This window comes from Petaurus breviceps, unplaced genomic scaffold (assembly GCF_028583685.1).
Source record: "Petaurus breviceps papuanus isolate PSGF00001 unplaced genomic scaffold, PetGlider_PUasm1.0 186, whole genome shotgun sequence".
Taxonomy (NCBI): domain Eukaryota; kingdom Metazoa; phylum Chordata; class Mammalia; order Diprotodontia; family Petauridae; genus Petaurus; species Petaurus breviceps.
This window is the reverse complement of record NW_027185798.1, coordinates 39,773,499-39,791,408: the sequence shown is the minus strand read 5'-3', so window position 1 is coordinate 39,791,408 and position 17,910 is coordinate 39,773,499. Positions and strand designations below refer to the sequence as shown.

At 37.7% G+C, this 17,910-nt stretch overlaps 1 protein-coding gene across 5 annotated transcripts in view; it reads left to right on the top strand.

Annotated features, from left to right (window-relative positions):
* Positions 1-17,910, top strand: part of SLC22A15 (solute carrier family 22 member 15) — a 90,400-nt gene that overhangs the window by 30,310 nt on the left and 42,180 nt on the right. For all 5 annotated transcript variants that reach the window (XR_011168720.1, XM_069090269.1, XM_069090266.1 and 2 more), the window contains 2 exons: positions 817-981; positions 17,434-17,563. Coding sequence is in view for 4 of the 5 variants with exons in the window: in XM_069090269.1 (XP_068946370.1) it covers positions 817-981; positions 17,434-17,563 (295 nt within the window). In the remaining variant the exon portion in view is untranslated. The remainder of the gene's footprint in view (positions 1-816; positions 982-17,433; positions 17,564-17,910) is intronic.

The window sequence follows — 17,910 nt, the reverse complement described above, 5'->3', positions numbered from 1 at the left end:
CCAGGTATTCATAGCTTGACTTACCAAGACCAGATATCTTAATGTTCAACATTATCTTTGCCATCCTCTAAATTCTAGTCTAAAGATCTCACAGAATCTCAGAGTTGGATTGTGCCACTTATTTTACATATGGGGAAACTGAGCTTCAAGAAAGGTGAAATGACCTTCCCAAATTAATTTCCTGTGGGGCCCGTGGAATAATGGGATATTCTGCATTCATCCTTCAGCGGAATTTTCCCACTTGTAGGTTGCCTTTCTTTAAAGAGACTGCAAAGAACTCTGCTGGGCTCTCTTGCTGTGGGGAGCGGGATTGTGCCTGGGAACCAGTGGAATAAGCTGTTAAGTTTCAAGTTATGCTCACAAGAATTCTAAGATCATAGAATTTAAACCTGGAAAGATCATCTACTCCAAACACCTCATTTTATAGAGAAGGAAACTGAGACCCAAAAGGAGTAAAGTGATTCTCTTGAGATATGCAGGTAATAAACAAAAGTAAGCTTTTGAACCTAGGTCTCCAGCTTCCAAATGTGGCACCCTCTCCATTATATCAGACTAACACTAGTCTGATATAGATACTTCAGAATTCACTGCTACTGGACTTTGATACTTAATAGTTAAAATTTCAGTTTTTGTTCTTCCCAAGAGCATTTGCTTAGTAACTGTATGAAAAGGATATAACTTTAAAGACTGTAGCTTAAGAACATTCGTATTTTCAAGGACTCTCTTCATAAAGTGGCAGATAAAATAAATTATCATCATCAAATATCGTTTTGTTGTACCTTTTAGTGACTGGATGTTCTTCCTTGCTTTTTTTAGGTTTTGCCCTTGACATCCTGTTTGCCATTGCAAATGGATTTTCCCCCTCATATGAGTTCTTTGCCATATCTCGATTCCTAGTGGGAGTGATGAATGGAGGGATGTCGCTGGTGTCCTTTGTTTTGTTGAATGAATGTCTGGGCACTGCCTACTGGGCACTAGCAGGTAAACCTTTAGATTAATTTGTAAACAAGATAGATCCAGGTAGATGTTATTAAGGACACCATGAGAACTGGCTTAACTCCAAAGGCTTTGAAAGACATTCAGTTACGAGGAGCTCAGCACAGTGTGGTGGAAACAACGCTGACTTAGACAATGGAATGCCTAAGTTTCAATCCTGGTATGCTTTCTTTCTCTCTGTCTCTCTCTGTCTCTGTCTCTCTCTGTCTCTGTCTTTCTCTGTCTCTGTCTCTCTATCTCTCTCTGTCTCTGTGTCATTTATGTTAATGGACAGGTCAGTACACTTCTTTGAGGCTCAGGGTGCTCATCATTAAGATGAGGGGCTTGAATCGGATGATCTCAGAGGACCCTTACACCTCTACTGGTCTGGGAGTCTAAGTATTGTCTAATAGTCTCCCACTCCTGAATTTAGTTCTATTTTTTTTTCTGTGTGACCTTGGACAGGTAACTTATTAACATGTCTTAGAATCACAAAAGACCACATGTGGAAAGGACCTTGGAAGTCACCAAATCCAACCCCTGAATTTGTTGTTGTTTTTCAAGAAACGTTATTGATGCCTCTTCTCTTTGCAGCCTGTTTCCACTGTGGGTCCCTCCAAGTTGAACCTTTCCTCAGAACAAATCAGTCAACGAGTATTAAGCACTGGTTCTGGGCCAGGAGCTATACCAGCCTCTAGGGACAAGAAGGCAGAAATAAACCTGGCCTTGCTCCCAAAGAACAAGTTCTGTCAAAGAAAAAAATAGCATACAAAATAGATGAGCCAGTGAAGGCTTCTGACAGTACAGACACTATTCTTTGCCAATAGCCCTCCACCTCTCTGCCAAGAGGGAAGGAGAACGTTTTGTCAATTGTCCTCTAAATCTTTATCAACTTTTCAGCTTCTAAGATTTCACCTCCTTACAGTGGTGCTTTGGCTTAAATCATAGAGTCCATCGTGTGCATTTGCTATAGGTGGCAAAGGGACCTAGAGTTGGGAGGACTTAAGTTTAAAACTGGGCTTACGTATTTACTAACTATATGACCTTAGGAAAGTCGTTAACCTCTATTTGCCTCAGTTTCCTTATCTGTGAAATGAGGATAATAATAGCATATCTCTCTGTCAATCTCTCTCTTTCTTTCTTTACTGTGCATCTCTTTTTTAAAAAATTATTTTCCTCCAGTAACATGTAAAAATAGCATCCATCTCTAATGGTTGTTGTGAGTATCAAATGAGATAATATTTGTAAAGCATAGTGCCTGGCACATAATGGACACTGTATAAATGCTGTTATTGTTATAATTGTTATTTTATTTTCCTCTAGTTCTGCGGATTCACTTTGTATCAGTTCATACAAAGCTTCCCATGTTCCTCTGAATTCCTTGTATTCATTGTTTTAGTGTACAATAGTATTCCATTACATTCATATGGGCTTTTTTTCAACCTTTCCTCAATTGATGGATATCTACTTTGTTTCCATTTCTTCCCTGCTCACAAATAGTGCTTCTGTTAATATTATGCTCAGTTCTATCTTTTTTTTTCAATTTTCAATTTATTAATTTGTTTGTTTCCTTTTAGTTTACAGGATTCAATTCCTTGAATTTCACATTTTGTCCCCCTCCCTCCCCTCCCCTCCCCCCATGGCGTCTTATAATCAAGTATAGGATCTGTAAATACTTTCACATTATACAATGGTCAGGTTATAAGGATGGATTGTACCAGCTGGAATGAAAAATGGTAAAGAGGACATAAAATCAAATAAGAGAACGAAAAAGATCAGGTATTTTGCTTCCACCTGGATATAAATTTAGTTCTTTCTCTGGATGCATGTTTTTCTCTCCATCACGCGTCTTTTGGGATTGACTTATATCCCTGCATTGTTGAGAAGAGTCCAGTCTATCAAAGTTGGTCATCACACATACGTTGTGTCTGTAATTGTGTACAAATTCCTCCTGGTTCTACTCTTCTCACTCAGCATCAGTTCTTTTAAGCCTCTCCAGGTAAATATGAAGACCGCCTGCTCCCCATTTCTTATAGTGCAATAATATTCCATAACATGCATATACCACAACTTGTTCAGCCATTCCCCAATTGATGGACACCCCCTTAATTTCCAATTCTTTGCCACAACAAAAAGAGCTGCTATAAACATTTTTGTACATATGAGTCTTTCTCCCATTTCTATGATCTCTTTGGGATATAACCCTAGGGGTGGTATTGCTGGATCAAAGGGTATGAAAGTATTTATAGCCCTTTGGGCATAGTTCCAGATTGCTCTCCAGAAAGGCTGGATCAGTTCACAACTCCACCAACAATGCATTAGTGTTCCAGTTTGCCCACATTCTCTCCAGCATTTGTCATTTTCCTGTTTTGTCATCTTAGCCAATCTAACTGGTGAGATGTGGTACCTCAGAGTTGTTTTGATTTGCATTTCTCTAATCAATAGTGAATTAGAGCATTTCTTCATGTGCTTATAGATAGCTTTAATTTCTTTCTCTGAAAACTGCCTGTTCATATCCTTTGACCATTTATCAATTGGGGAATGACTTGTATTCTTATAAATTTGACTCAGTTCTCTGTATATTTTAGAGATGAGTCCTTTGTCAGAGACATAGGTTGTAAAGATTCTTTCCCAAATGTAAAATGGATAATTTTGACTACATGAAATTGAAAAGTTTCTGTACAAATAAAGCCAATGCTCAGTTCTATCTTACTCCTGCTCAGTTCTATCTTACTCCAAAGCCTATCTTTCTCTGTCTACTATGACTTTCTGCCTTCATTTGTTTTTATTTTTTGTTTTTTTAAAAAAATCCAGTACCAAATAGTTTTGATGACTATTACTTATAATATTATTTGAGGATCAATGATATTATGCCCTCTTCATTCATACCTTTTATAATTATTTCCCTCAATTTTAGACTTTTATTCTAAAAAGTATCACCTCAGTGATTTGATTGATATAGCACTAAATTTGTAAATTAATTTACATAGTATTGAGGGTTTTTTTTAATATTGACACAACCTAACCATACACGATGGACATCTCTAATTATTTAAATCTTCTTTCATTTTCTATAAAGTATGTTATAAAGGTTGCCTTTATACAAATTTTATATATTATTAGGTTAACTCTAAGATATTATATGCACTTTATAGTTATTTTGAGTGGAACTTATCTTTCCTTTACCTTTTTTTGTGGGTGCTACATAGATGTGCTGATTGTTTTTAAAAAATTATTTTTTATCTCGCTACTTTACTGAAATTAGTAGCCATCTCACTTTCCTCATGGATTTATTTGCTTGGGTTTTCTAAATGTACTATATCTCCATATCACTATTTAGTGATAAATTTATCTTCTCATTTCCAAAATTTATACCTTTAATTTTGTTCTCTTTCTTTATTGCTTCAGTTAGTATTTCCACTACTGTGTAAATTCATAGTGGGCATAGATATTTTTTAATATCTATGTGTATGGGCATAGATATTTTTTAAGATCTATCTAAAATTCATAGAAGGGCATATTTTAATATTATGTTTACTCAGGGAAACTTCTAGCATTTTTCCATCATAAACAATGTTAGTTTGAATTATATGCTTTTGACAGACATTCATTTTACAGATGAGGACTGAGGCCCAGGAAAATGAACTGTGCAACTGATCCCAGTTACACAGTGAATTAGTGACATAATGAAGTGTTATAACCTAGATACTCTAAACTCCCTCTTCTTTGCTAGCACTTAGACCCCCAGACCCCATACTAAAGATAGAAAGGACCTTAGAAATCATCTAGTCTTGCCCTCTCATTTATAGATGAAGATATAGGGACTCAGAAAAGTTATGGAACAAAATGTCCGAGGTCTTTATTCTTTATTGGCATAAGACATTGCCCTGGGAGAGGGCCTTTACAAAACTCTCATTATCCATCCAGGACCCCATTACTTTTGGGATTGAAAAATAAAGAGAATTTTTCTGTTGTATAATGTGGCCCAGGGAGCTTGTGATCCACCTGCTGAATCTGAGTTCCAGTGAATACAAGACTATAAAAAGGATGAATGAAGATGTAACATAACTGATTTACTCCCATATGTACTGTAGTGCTTATCTCTTTTGAGCCCCATAACAACCCTATGAAATAGGTGCCATATGTATTCATTATCCCCATTTCACAGTTGAGGAACTGAGGCACAGAAAAGTCAAATATCATAAGTATTTATTTTCCCCATTTTACAGAAGAGGAAACTGAGGCCCAGAGAGAGGTTAAGTGACTTAGACACATCACATAGTTAGAAAGTATCAGAAGTTGGATGTGAGCCTAAGTCCTCTTGGTTCCATGCCCTTCACTTTGTCTACTTTACCACCCTAAGGAGATGAGTGGGAAAGGAGGGGATTTGAGAGAAACTGACCCTGTCCCTCCTGTGGTCCAGCTAAATCAACTCGTAGAGCCTAGGGGAGGAATAAAATGAGACTAATATCTATGGTTATTAGAGATGGGCCATTGAGCAAACTGGAAATCAGCTCTGACTTTCTTGGCCATGCCTCCTGGTCTTTGCTACCTTCATAAAGAAATTCATTTTGGATGAGCTAAAGGAATGAGGGACCTTCCAGACTCTGCTGGCTTGGGTTGCTTTACCCTTTCCAACTCATGAGTTAGAACTGAGAACAAGAGAAATGTACTTTAATCTTCCACTTGGAAACAGAAAAAAAACCAACTTTTTTTTTCCAAAAAACTATTAATTAACCATTTGTCAAATATGTACATTGTGCCTGATACTTCCTAGGTACTATTAATGTACCCCCTTTCCCTTTTCAGAAATTGGGGACTATAGGTGTGAAACATTGAATATTTCTATACTGAAAGGTTAGATAGCTTTGTTGAATTGCTTTTTTTCCTCCCTTGTTATTCTTTGTTCCAAGGGTGGTAAAGGAGAGAGGATGGATATATTAGGAAACTAAGACTGTATTAAAAAGATATTAATGATTTAAAAAGAAAAACAGTATAGGGAACTTTTAAAAGTACATATTCCAGTTGAAGGAGCATAGTCTAGCTGTGGTTTACAAAGAAATTAACAACAGTCTTGTTTCTACTATTAAAATGAACTAGAGAAGACCCTGTAAGTGAATTTGAAATCACCACTAAAATCTTAACCATCAAAAGTTCAGTTAAGGGGTGGCCAGGTAGCACAGCGAGTAAGAGTACCAGCCCCAGTGTCGGGATGACCTGGGATCGAATCTGGGCTCAGATACTTAGCACCACACCCAGAAATAGCTGGCCGTGTAACCTTGTGCAAGTTACTTAACCCCAATTGCTTTAAAAAAAAGTTCAGTTAAGAGCCTTCTATATTTTTCATGAGCTTGTCACTTTCCTACAAAAATTCCAGTTTTCCATATTGATTTATGGATGGACTTAATTTGTTTTTGTTTACTTACTCTTTTGCAAAAGATTGGTGAGAAATAACTCATTCCCTCTCCATTGTGGTGACCTGTTCCTATCAAATTTGCATGAGTTGGTCAGTAAACAAGGCTTCCTACTTTCTATCCTTCTTATTGTTCACCAGAAATAAAAAGGTATAAAATAATCCCATATATAAGCACTAGGACCCCTCTCTCTCCTCTGTCACCCCCCACCAAACTGTTCATCTTTGAATCTGTCCATATCAGATGGTTACAAGCTTGGTAGTTTTAGCAAGGCTTCTTAAGTGGGAGGTGATAATGGAGAGAAGTGATAGGATGCCTTTCAGAGAGGGCTGAAAAAACTGTGGTGATTCTGCTGCTAGAAGCGTGGTGTAGAGAAAATATCACTGCTTGTGGAGTCAAAGGACCTGGGTCCAAATCCTGACTCTGACACTTACTGCCTGGGTGACCATTGCCAAGACACTCACCCTCGCTGGGCCTAATTTTCCCCATTTTTTAAATAAGTGGGGTAGACTAGATGGCCTCTGAGTCCCCATCAAGTTCTGGAGCCATAATCCTAGAATTGACTAATTAGTAATTGTCTAGGGCTGGAAAGGTGCTAGGAGGAAGTGAGCCTGAAGAGACTGTTCCTTTGTGCTATATGTGTATGTAATTCAGCAGTCATTCCATATGCTTTGGGATGTACCAAAGAGAATGCAGGGGATAATCATTCTGTCATCAGTTAAATGTTTTCACTTGTTATAAATAGGTAGCTAGATATGGATATAGAGATAGATAGGTGACCATAGATGGATGTAGATATGTATATATGTATATGTAGATAGATATAGATATATTCATATAGATGGATATGGATATAAATAGATATAGATAGGTGATATGGATATAGAGATAGATAGATAGATAGATAGATAGATAGATAGATAGATAGATAGATAGATAGATAGATATTTTATTTTTTGCTTTGGACCTCTAATTCTTGGGGATTTTCTAGTCTGGAAATTCTTTCCACAGATACAAATTGGCAACTTTTCTTAGAGAATTGACTGGGGGCACTGAGAGGCTAGGTAATTATTCCATGAACATACAACTAATTTTATTCCAAGACAAGACTTGATCCATCCTCCTGACATGAGCCTAGAGCTGGAAAGGACCTCAGAAGCCATCTAATCCAACCTCTATCATTGTAAAGATGAGACCATCAAAAACCAAGGAGGCTAAGTGACTGACTTGTCCAGTGTTACATAGGTGGCAAACATCAGGAGAGAGATCGGAACTTGAAGCCTCTGATTTGATTCTAGAGTCAGTATTCTTTTTTTTTTTAAGCAATCGGGGTTGAGTAACTTGCTCAAGGTTACACAGCCAGTTATTTCTGGGTGGGTGCTAAGTGTCTGAGCCCGGGATTTGATCTCCAGGTCATCTCAACACTGGAGCCGGTGCTCTTACTCGCTGTGCTACCTGGCCACCCCTAGAGTCAGTATTTTTTCTACAATCTCATGCTATCTCTCTCTATTTAAATAAAAATAAAAATTCTTTTCTCGTTGACCCAGAATGTCCTTCTATTGGCTCATGAAAATTACATAAACCTTCCATGTTAGATTTTATTTTGTCTCTTCTTTGGTACTTCAAAGCTTGCACTTTGTCCCCATTCTAGTTTTTGTTTTCCCTTCTTCATTGCTTCAAGGTATTCAGTTTCTTTAGTATTCTTCTCACTGATACAGATCATAACACTTCTTTGCATTAGTTGCTGTAAAATAAAAAAGTCATTCCCTGGCATCCATCCTTCTGGGGATTTTGAGCATCTCAGAACATAACTAGGCTGGTGGTCATAATGCAGACATTCAATCTCTCACTGGATAGCTTTTAAAAGTACAACTTTGAAAGAAAAAAAGATTTTAAAAAAGTGTTTCTGGCTGACCAGTAGTATTTGTGATCTTGCCTTCTCACCCAATAGCAAATGGAGAGGAAATGAGAGAAAGCCAAGTTGATTAGTTGATTCGTAGTAGTAGTGAGGAAGATTAAATGGATGGATTTTCCACAAGGACTACATGAATACCTAGAATAAATGATACAAGAAGTAAAAAATGAAACAAAATCTCTGAAGGAAAGAATTAAAAAAAAGGAAAAGTAGCTTAGAAAAGAAAGTGTTAAACTTTACCTAAAAATATGGATTCCCTATTACCTAGAATAGATAAAAGAGAAAAAAAATATTTTATGAGCGAATAAGAAATGTAAGGACAAAATCAAAAGATTGAAATGTAGAAGAAAATATAAAGTATCTGATGTCAGAAACTACTGACTTAGATAACAGGACACAATGAGACCATTCAAATCCCTGAAAACTATTATTTTAATAAAAACAAACGTGTATATATGTCTAAGTATGTATGTATATATACATATACATATGTACATACACACATATACACATACATATATGTGTGTGTGTTTCAAGAAATTGTAATTGAAAACTGACCAGATCTATTAGAACTAGAGGGAAAAACAAATTTAGAAAAAATTCATCAATCACCTCTTGAAAGAAATCCCAAAAGGATGTATTTGGGATGTCATAGCTAAAAACTAAAGTTCCCACATCAAAAGAAAAAAATATACTACAAATTTCCAGAAAGAAGCACCTCAAGAACTATAGTCAGTATTACACAAGACCTGAAACTTTCACTTTAAATGAGAAGAAGTCTTGGAATTTGATATTCTAAAAGTCAAAATATGCAGGTTTAAGTAAAACTTAACTTGCAAAGGTGGGGGGAAATGGGCATTTTTTTGGAATAGAGGAAGTATTTCTGATAAAACAAAAAGAGTCAAATATTAATTTGGAAATAAAAACACATGAGGCGAGAGAAATTTAGGAAGGTAAATTTACTTGAGCAGTTGGAAGGATCTATATAATGATACACTGCTGACATTCTAAAAGAGAGAGAAGAAACAAGTGTCCCTTCAGAACATTAGTATCTTCAAATCATATTAAGGGAGTTAAATAATAAACATGAGAGATTCTGGTGGTAGGGTGCATAGAAAATTGGTTCTTCTTTGAGGATTTAAAGATGAGGGAAAGAAGGGTAGGTAAAAAGAAAATACTAGTGTGGGAATGAGAAAGAAGGGAGTTTAACTTGCTTTTTTTACAGTTGGGGCACATGAGAAGGATATGCAAACATGTAAGTGAGGGAAGAATAGGCATTAGATGAATTTCACTCTCATCTGAAAAAAACAGAGTATTATGGACCACATACAATATAGTTTAATGTAAGAATATATAAAATTCAACAGGGAAGCCAGTGAGATTGAGAAATTAAGTTATAAAGAAGAAGGAAGAGGGGTGGAGCCAAGATGGTGGAGTAGAAGCACGACTTTCCTGCGGCTCTGGCTTCCACCTTCCCCAATCCATGTAAAAAGGGGACTCTAAACAAACTTTGGATCTGCAGAACCCACACAATGACACAGAGAAGCTAACCTCCCGCTGAGGAAAGCCTGGCAGGCCCAAAGGAATCCAGCGCAGCACTCTGGTAGCTGAGCCCAGCCCCACGCTGAGGCTTTAGCCCCAGGGTGGGCCTGGCCAGAGGGACTCTAGATCAGCAGCAGCTGTGGCCCTTTCCAGATTTATCAACACATAGATTCGAAGGACAAAGTGAGAGGTCAGTGCAGTCTGGACTTTGGGACCAGTAAGTGGGAGTGTGTGGCTTTTACCTCTGGGGCAAGAAGCCACTGAGACCCTGGCACAGCCAGCCAGTGCCACGTGGTAGCTTCAGCTCCTGGCCTGCAGAGTGTAGGGGGACCAAACACCAGTCTGAAGGGTAATCGCTCTTGCTTTAACCTGCTTGGATCTGGATTGCAGTCTAGGGTGGAGGTCCTGGGGTGTGTATCCAGCTTGCCAGAGCATGTGGAGACCTCAGAGAGGGCAACCATCTAATACCTCCGGCAGCTGAGAAAACCCCAGCGTTTGGGACAAAAGCTCCCCTGTCTGGTGGTAGAGTCCTACTGTGGCAAAAAGCCCAAAAGTCAAGTAATTGAGTGGCAAAATGAGCAGGCAAAGGAAACAAAGCAGACAAAAGATTCCAACAATACACCTCTATTTTGGGGACAAAAAGGAGCAAAGCATGGAACAGGAGGAAAACAGTGAAGTCGGAACTCCTGCACCAAAAGCTTCAAAGGAAAATACAAGCTGGTTACAGGCCATAGAGGACCTTGAGAAGGATTTTGAAAAGCAAATAAGAGAAGTGGAGGAAAAATTGGGAAGAGAAATGAGAACAATGCAAGAAAATTATGAAATGAGAGTCAATAGCCTGACTGAGGAAAATAATACCTTAAAAAACAGACTGACTCAAATGGCAAAGGAGGCCCAAAAAGGCAATGAGGAGAAGAATACCTTAAAAAGCCAAATTTGCCAGATGGAAAAAGAATCTCTAAAGCTCAATGAGGAGAATCCTTGCTTCAGAATTAGATTGGAGCAAATGGAAGCTAATGACTTTATGAGAAATCAAGATGCTGTTAAACAGATCCAAACAAATGAAAGAATAGAAGGCAATGTGAAATATCTCATGGGAAAAACCACTGACCTGGAAAATAGATCCAGGAGAGATAATTTAAAAATTATTGGACTACCTGAAAGCCATGATCAAAGTAAGAACCTAGAAATCATCCTCCAGAAAGTTCTCATAGAAAACTGCCCTAATATTTTAGAACCAGAGGGCAAAATAGAGGTTGAAAGACTCCACCGATCACCTCCTGAAAAAGATCCCAAAAAGAAACTCCTAGGAATGTAATAGCCAGGTTCCGGAATTCCCAGATTAAGGAGAGAATATTACAAGCAGCCAGGAAGAAACAATTTGAATATTGTGGAAACACAATCAGGATAACCCAGGATCTGGCAGCTTCTACACTGAGGGATCGAAGGGCTTGGAATATAATGTTCCGGAGGTCAAAGGAGCTGGGATTAAAACCAAGAATCACCTACCCAGCAAAACTGAGAATCATGTTTCAGGGTAAAATATGGTCATTCAGTGGAATAGAGGACTTTCAAGTATTCTTGCTGAAAAAACCAGAGTTGAATAGAAAATTTGACATTCAGATACAAGAAGCAAGAGAAGCATGAGAAGGTAAACAGGGAAAAGATATCATAAGGAACTTATCAAAGTTGAACTATTAATATTCCTACATGGAAAAACAATAATTGTAACTTATGAAACTTTTCTCAGTAGTTGAAGGGATTAGATATATATGTATGTATATATATATATATACATATATATGTCTATATATGAGGGTATATAGGCATATGAATACATATGTGAATGTGTGTATATGTTTACAGGTATACATAGATAGAGGGCACAGGACCAATTTAGCAGGAAAGGATGATATTTAAAAGGTGAAATTAAGAGGTGAGAGGAGTATAATGAGAGGAGATGGGGAGAGACAGATTGGGATAAACTATCTCATACAGAAGAGGCAAGGGGAAATTGTTACAATGGAGGGAAAGAATAGGAAGGCAAAAGGGAATGGGTCAACCTTATTCCCATTGAATCTGGCTTGAGGTGGGAGTGAAATACACACTAAATAGGGTATCTCACCCTCCAGGAGAGTAGGGGGGGAAGGAGATGAGAGGGAGGATAATGGAAGGGAGGGCAGGCTGGGGGGGAGGGAAGTCGGAAGCAATCACTTTTGGAAAATAGACAGGATCAAAGTAGAGAATAGAACAAGTGGGAGGTGGAATAGGAGGGAGGGAAATATAGTCAGTCTTTTACAATATATCTACTATGTTATTGTTTTGCATTAACCACACATGTGCAACCTATACTGAACTGCTTATCTTCCCAGTAAGGCTGGGTGACAAGGAAGGAAGGGAATGAATCTGGAATTGAAAGTTTTAAAATCAAATATTCAAATATATATGTATATATATATATGTGTGTGTGTGTATACTATTATTAATACCATCTTACATGTAATTGGGAAATAAGATATACAGGCACTGAGGCATAGAGATCCACTGGAAAAGTCGAAAGGGGTATGGGAGAAAATATGGGAGAGAGCAGATTGGAGGAGGGGATGTCCTGTGGCACTGCTATTTTGGGGCGGTGGGTAGGGGAAAAACGGGGAGAAAAATTGTAACTCAATATTTGGCAGAAAATAATGATGTCAATCAGAAGTCAATAAAGCATTAAAAATAATAATGTAAATGAAAAAAAGAAGGAAGAGAAGGAATAGTCACAAGCATAAACTTTTTGATCCTGAAGAAGGATTAAAAGAGGGGGAAGGAAGGAAATAGAAGAAAAAGGACAGGACAAATGAGAGGGGAAAGAAGGAACTTATAGGTGTGGGGCTTACCTGTTAGATAACTGGATAATCGAACAAATTGAGGTATACAAATATAATGGGATATTTTTGTACTGTAAGAAATGATAAAAGAGATAATTTTAAAGATTTCTGGGTAGTAAGAATTGATGTAAAATGAAGTTAGCAGAACTAGGAGATTGCAATTGAACAAGACAGCAGCATTGAAAAGAAATTCAGCTTTGAAAGGCCTAAGCACTTTGACCATGTCTGCAGGGGACCTCTGATAATGCACATTACCCTTCTGTCAACAGAATGGTGATGAACACAAGGTAAAGGGAGAGGCGTGCATTTTTGGACTTGATCATCATGTACATTCATTTTGTTGGACTGTAGTTATTACAAATTTTTTTCTTCTTTTCTCCCGGTTTTAAATTGGGGGAAGAGAGGTGGGAAAGTATACAAGGTCAGGAACAGTGATAAAACAGAACCCTTGTAACATTTTAGAAGTGTATAGAAGATAGAAGGAACTTCAGATGGACATACAGATAAAGAGGACATTCATGAAAATAATACAGAATTTGTCATATGCTTTTTTAAAAGCAGGTGGTATGAAATATGGATTTCCTCTTTTATGTATCCACTACTATTACTCTTTCTTGGTGTTTAAGTTCAGAATAAAAAAAATTTTTTTTTCAAAAAAGAACCCATTTGGTTGTTGCCGTGGGAGCAAATTTCAGTGATTACATAACCAGACTTAAAACCCAGGCATCAACTTTCCTGCGTTTTACCCCCGGAGCCTACTTTGTTTTAAAAATTTCTATCCTATGCCTGTTGTTTATCTTATATCTTCTTTCTCCTTCCCACTTCTACTACCACAACTCTAAATTAGGTCACAATTACCTTTTATCTGGTTTAATTTAATAACCTCTTCCTGAGTCCTCCACATTCATTCTGTGCCCTTTGAGTGCCCTTCAGATAGTTTCTAAAGTCATCTTTCTGATGCATCTGATTTATTTCATTCCCCTCTCAGACTTTCAGTGACTTGCCATTGCTGCTAAAATAAAATATTAATTCTTTATCCTGGCATTCAAGACCATTTGTAATTTTTCTCTATGCTACCTTTTCAGCCTTAATGAACACCCTTTATTTTCAGTTAGTAAATCAAACCATTTATTAAGCCCTTACTGTGTTCTAACCACTATGTTAAATTCTAGGGATTCAAAAAAAAAAGGCGAAAACAAGCCTTGTCCTCAGGGAATTCACATGCCCAAAGTGAAAACAACATGTAAATAACTAGTTACATATAAAATATATGGAGCATAGATGAAAAGTAATTGCAGAAAGAGAGACATTAGCAGGTGTTAAAAGGGGGAAGATGTCGGTGAGAGGGGATCAGAAAAGGCCTTTTGCAGTTGGTTGGATTTAAGCTGAGTCTTAAAGGTAGGAGTGGGAGGGGGGATCATTTCTCACATGGGGGAGAGCTAATGAAAATTCAGTTGGGAGATAGAGTGTCCTGTAGTAGAAATAGCAAGTAGACCTGTGTAACTAGAACATAGCACATATGGGAAAGAGTAATGTCTACGAAGACTGGAATGTAGGAAGGAATCAGGTTATGCAGAGCTTTGAATGCCAAGCAAAGGACTTTATATTTAATCATAGAGCTAATAGGGAGCCACTGGTATTTATTGAGTTAGTGGGGTAACATGGTCATGCCTATACTTTAAGAAGATCACTTCAGCAATTGAATCGAAGATATATTGGAGTGGGGAGAGGCTTGAGGCTATTATAATAGTGTAGGCAAGATGTAATTATTAAATAAACCTTAAAAAGTAATTGCTCATATTTCTCTATATTAAATTCCTTAATCTCCTATGGAGAACTATTTATTAAAATTACTGAATATATATTTTATTAACAAATGAAATCAATAATAAAACAAGTAATGATTTATAATATTTTGGCTATGAGAAAGACCATACCTAAATTCATCCCAAACCCTCAATATAAAGCAGATATCTTTTCTTCACTTCTAGAAACACAATTCTGTCATTCAGTCTACTGCAGATGCTAATTAAAGTCTCTCAAGAATTTTCTTCATATTTCTCAAGATAAAAGTTAAATTCAGTCACTCAGGAAAAAAAAAAAAAACATGTTAGTCCGTTTACTTCATCCTTTCTTCAGGCATTGTAAGAAACACTTTCCCAAATACCTGTAGACTGCCACTTCCTTGTAGACTCTTAATAGAATTCTTTTTAAAATGATTTTTCATAATATATCAATTAAGATAGTTTTAGCAAGAAAGGAGTTTCTCCATTCTTTTTCTCTGTGTTATCTACAGTTTATCTCATAACTCCTCACAGGTAAGGATAAAACACATTCCTTCTCATTACATTAGAAGTACATTATAGATAGAATTATAGTAGTATAACAGGAAGCACCCTAGCATACACAGGGTGGCTGCCAACACAGGTTCTTAGATCTGCTTTTCTAAAGGAAAGCAACTCAAAATGGGTTAATAATCTTTCTTTAATCAAACATATGTCATTTACCTAGTTCAGGGGAAAAGGTCAGCACCCCAAACTTTAGAGAATACAAACAAGTTACAAGCAGAAGTTATAAGAAGAGAGAGAAACACATCAAGCAGACAGGCTTCCAACTGTCTGACCATTACATCAATACCTAGTCAGTTACCAGAGAGGGAAGCACCAACATCTGGGTTTTCAAAGCTGGGGGGCTCAACAGCTGCCCAGAGTCTCATCTGATCAAATCACAAAACTCTTCTCAAAGTGAGCCCCAAAACAAAATCTCACTTCAAGGTATATATAGCCTTCTCCTGGCTCAGAGAATGTTACAACCCTCTTGAGCCACTGCCCAATCACAAATTATCAAGGCATGGATGTTCCTGAAAAGTAAGCCTCCCACCACAGGCTCCATGTTACCACATTCAGCCTATTAGGGGGCAGAGTATATTTTCAAATCAAGGAAGGTTCTCAGAGTCACTTAAGCCTATCAAAGGGCCAAGGGACAAGGAAGATCATAAATTCCCATTCCCGTAACAAGTAGGCATTCCCATCTACCTTTTCTGCAATATTTCATTTGGCTCTTAAGGATGCTATAATCAAGTATAGCCTCTATGGGAAAGTTCAAGAAAACAGATGTTATACTGTGTTCAGGAAGTACCAAGCTGATCATTTGTCTAGAATGTAGAGTGCATGAAAGACAATAGTGAAAAGTAATATTGGAAGGGTAGGAAGAAGTCTCATTGTGAAGAGTTTTAAATGCCAAGCTGAAGAGTTTATATTTTAGATACACAAAGTACTGTTATTTGGGGATGTATACACGATGAAATCTAAGGGGCAGCTAGGTGACTCAGTGAATGACTCAAAAGTGCCGGGCCTGCAGGTAGCACAGCGAGTAAGAGCACCGGCTCCAGTGTCAGGATGACCTGGATCAAATCCGGGCTCAGATACTCAGCACCACACCCAGAAACACCTGGCCATGTAACCTTGAGCAAGTTACTTAACCCCTATTGCTTAAAAATAAAAAAAATGCCGGGCCTGGAGTCAGGAAGACTCCTCTTCCTGAATTCAGATCTCACCTCAGACACTTACTAGTGACTCTGGGCACATCATTTAACCCTGTTTGCCTCAGTTTTGTCATCTGTAAAATGAGCTAGAGAAGGAAATGGCTAACCCCTCCTGTATATTTGCCAAGAAAATTCCAAATGGGGTCATGAAGAGTTGGACACAACTGAAAAATGATCCAACAACAATGAAACCTAGAAAGAGCTTTACTATGTAGGCTACATCTTTACGAAAATACTTGTAGTGGGGAAAAAGAGCAATGTATAGGAGATGCATGTTTTGTGTATTGGAAAAAGAATTTAATTCAGTACCCTTCCTCTTGCTTCCAAAAAGTTCAGAATCTTGTTTGTGGTTGATTATGCTAATATTTCTGTGCCTTGGCCTAACCTTTCGAAGGAGATATATGATATCCTGGCTGTTTCCTTCTAACACAGGTCAAATCTAATATGATAGCAAAAAAAAAAAAAAAGCTTTCAAACATCCATTTAACTAATTTCTTTTTTCCTTTTTTGTGTGGAGGCAGCCAAAGTTAAGTGACTTGCCCAAATTCATACAAGTAGTAAGTATCTGAGGCCAGACTTGAACTCAAGTCTTCCTGACTCTAGGGCAGTTGTGTTTATCCACTGTGCCACCTAGTTGCCCTTTAACTGATTTCTAAACTCCAGCCATTGACCTATTTTTCTTTTGCTTTTTTTGGGGGGCAGGGGGAAAGGCAGGGCAACTGGGGTTGTGACTTGCCCAAGGTCACACGACTAGTAAGTGTTAAGTGGCTGAGGCCAGATTTGAACTCAGGTTCTCCTGACTCCAGGGCTGGTGCTCTTTCACTGCGCCACCTAGCCGCCCCATCTTTTAATCATTATTCAATTCAACAAAATTCTAGTAAAACAAAATGATTTGAGTGCTTTCTTAAAAGCCATTGTGACAGTACCTGTACGCTTGTTGTTCACATACATATTCACTTCTTCTGTCCCACTGATACGTCCACTTCCTCACCTTTAGTTTATAGCTCTCATTGCTTGATATTGCACTTTGTTCTGTTTTTATATGGTCCTTTAATTGTGAGTTTCATTGACAACCTTACAGTGGGAAAGGATTTCCCACACTTGCTGGGATCAGAAATGATCTCGTGGAATGTTCTTTCTCTAGTAACAATTGTCTTCTCCATGAACTAGGATCCATCGGCGGGCTGTTTTTTGCAGTGGGAATTGCCCAGTATGCCCTACTAGGATACTTCATTCGCTCCTGGAGAACACTTGCAGTTGTGGTTAACCTGCAGGGAACAGTGGTCTTTCTCTTGTCATTGTAAGTTTATTTTCTTTTTCTTTAATTATAACTTAATACATTACAGCAGTATCTTAAGAAGATGAATACTACTGCCTGGTGGGAACTTGCCTTCTTGATGAAGAAGCAATTCTTTATCAGTTCTCTAATACTTTGCAGCTTTTGGAAAGATGATTAATGTATGCATTATACAGATGTTTGTTGTTTAAAATGAGCTCTTGATATAAAGATATATATATAGAGAGAGGGAGAGAGAGAAAGAGAGAGAATGATAGAGAGGTAGATACATAGAAATATATATAGAGAGGTAAATGTGTAGGTAGATAGAAGGAGAGAGAGAGAGAGAGAGAGAGAGAGAGAGAGAGAGA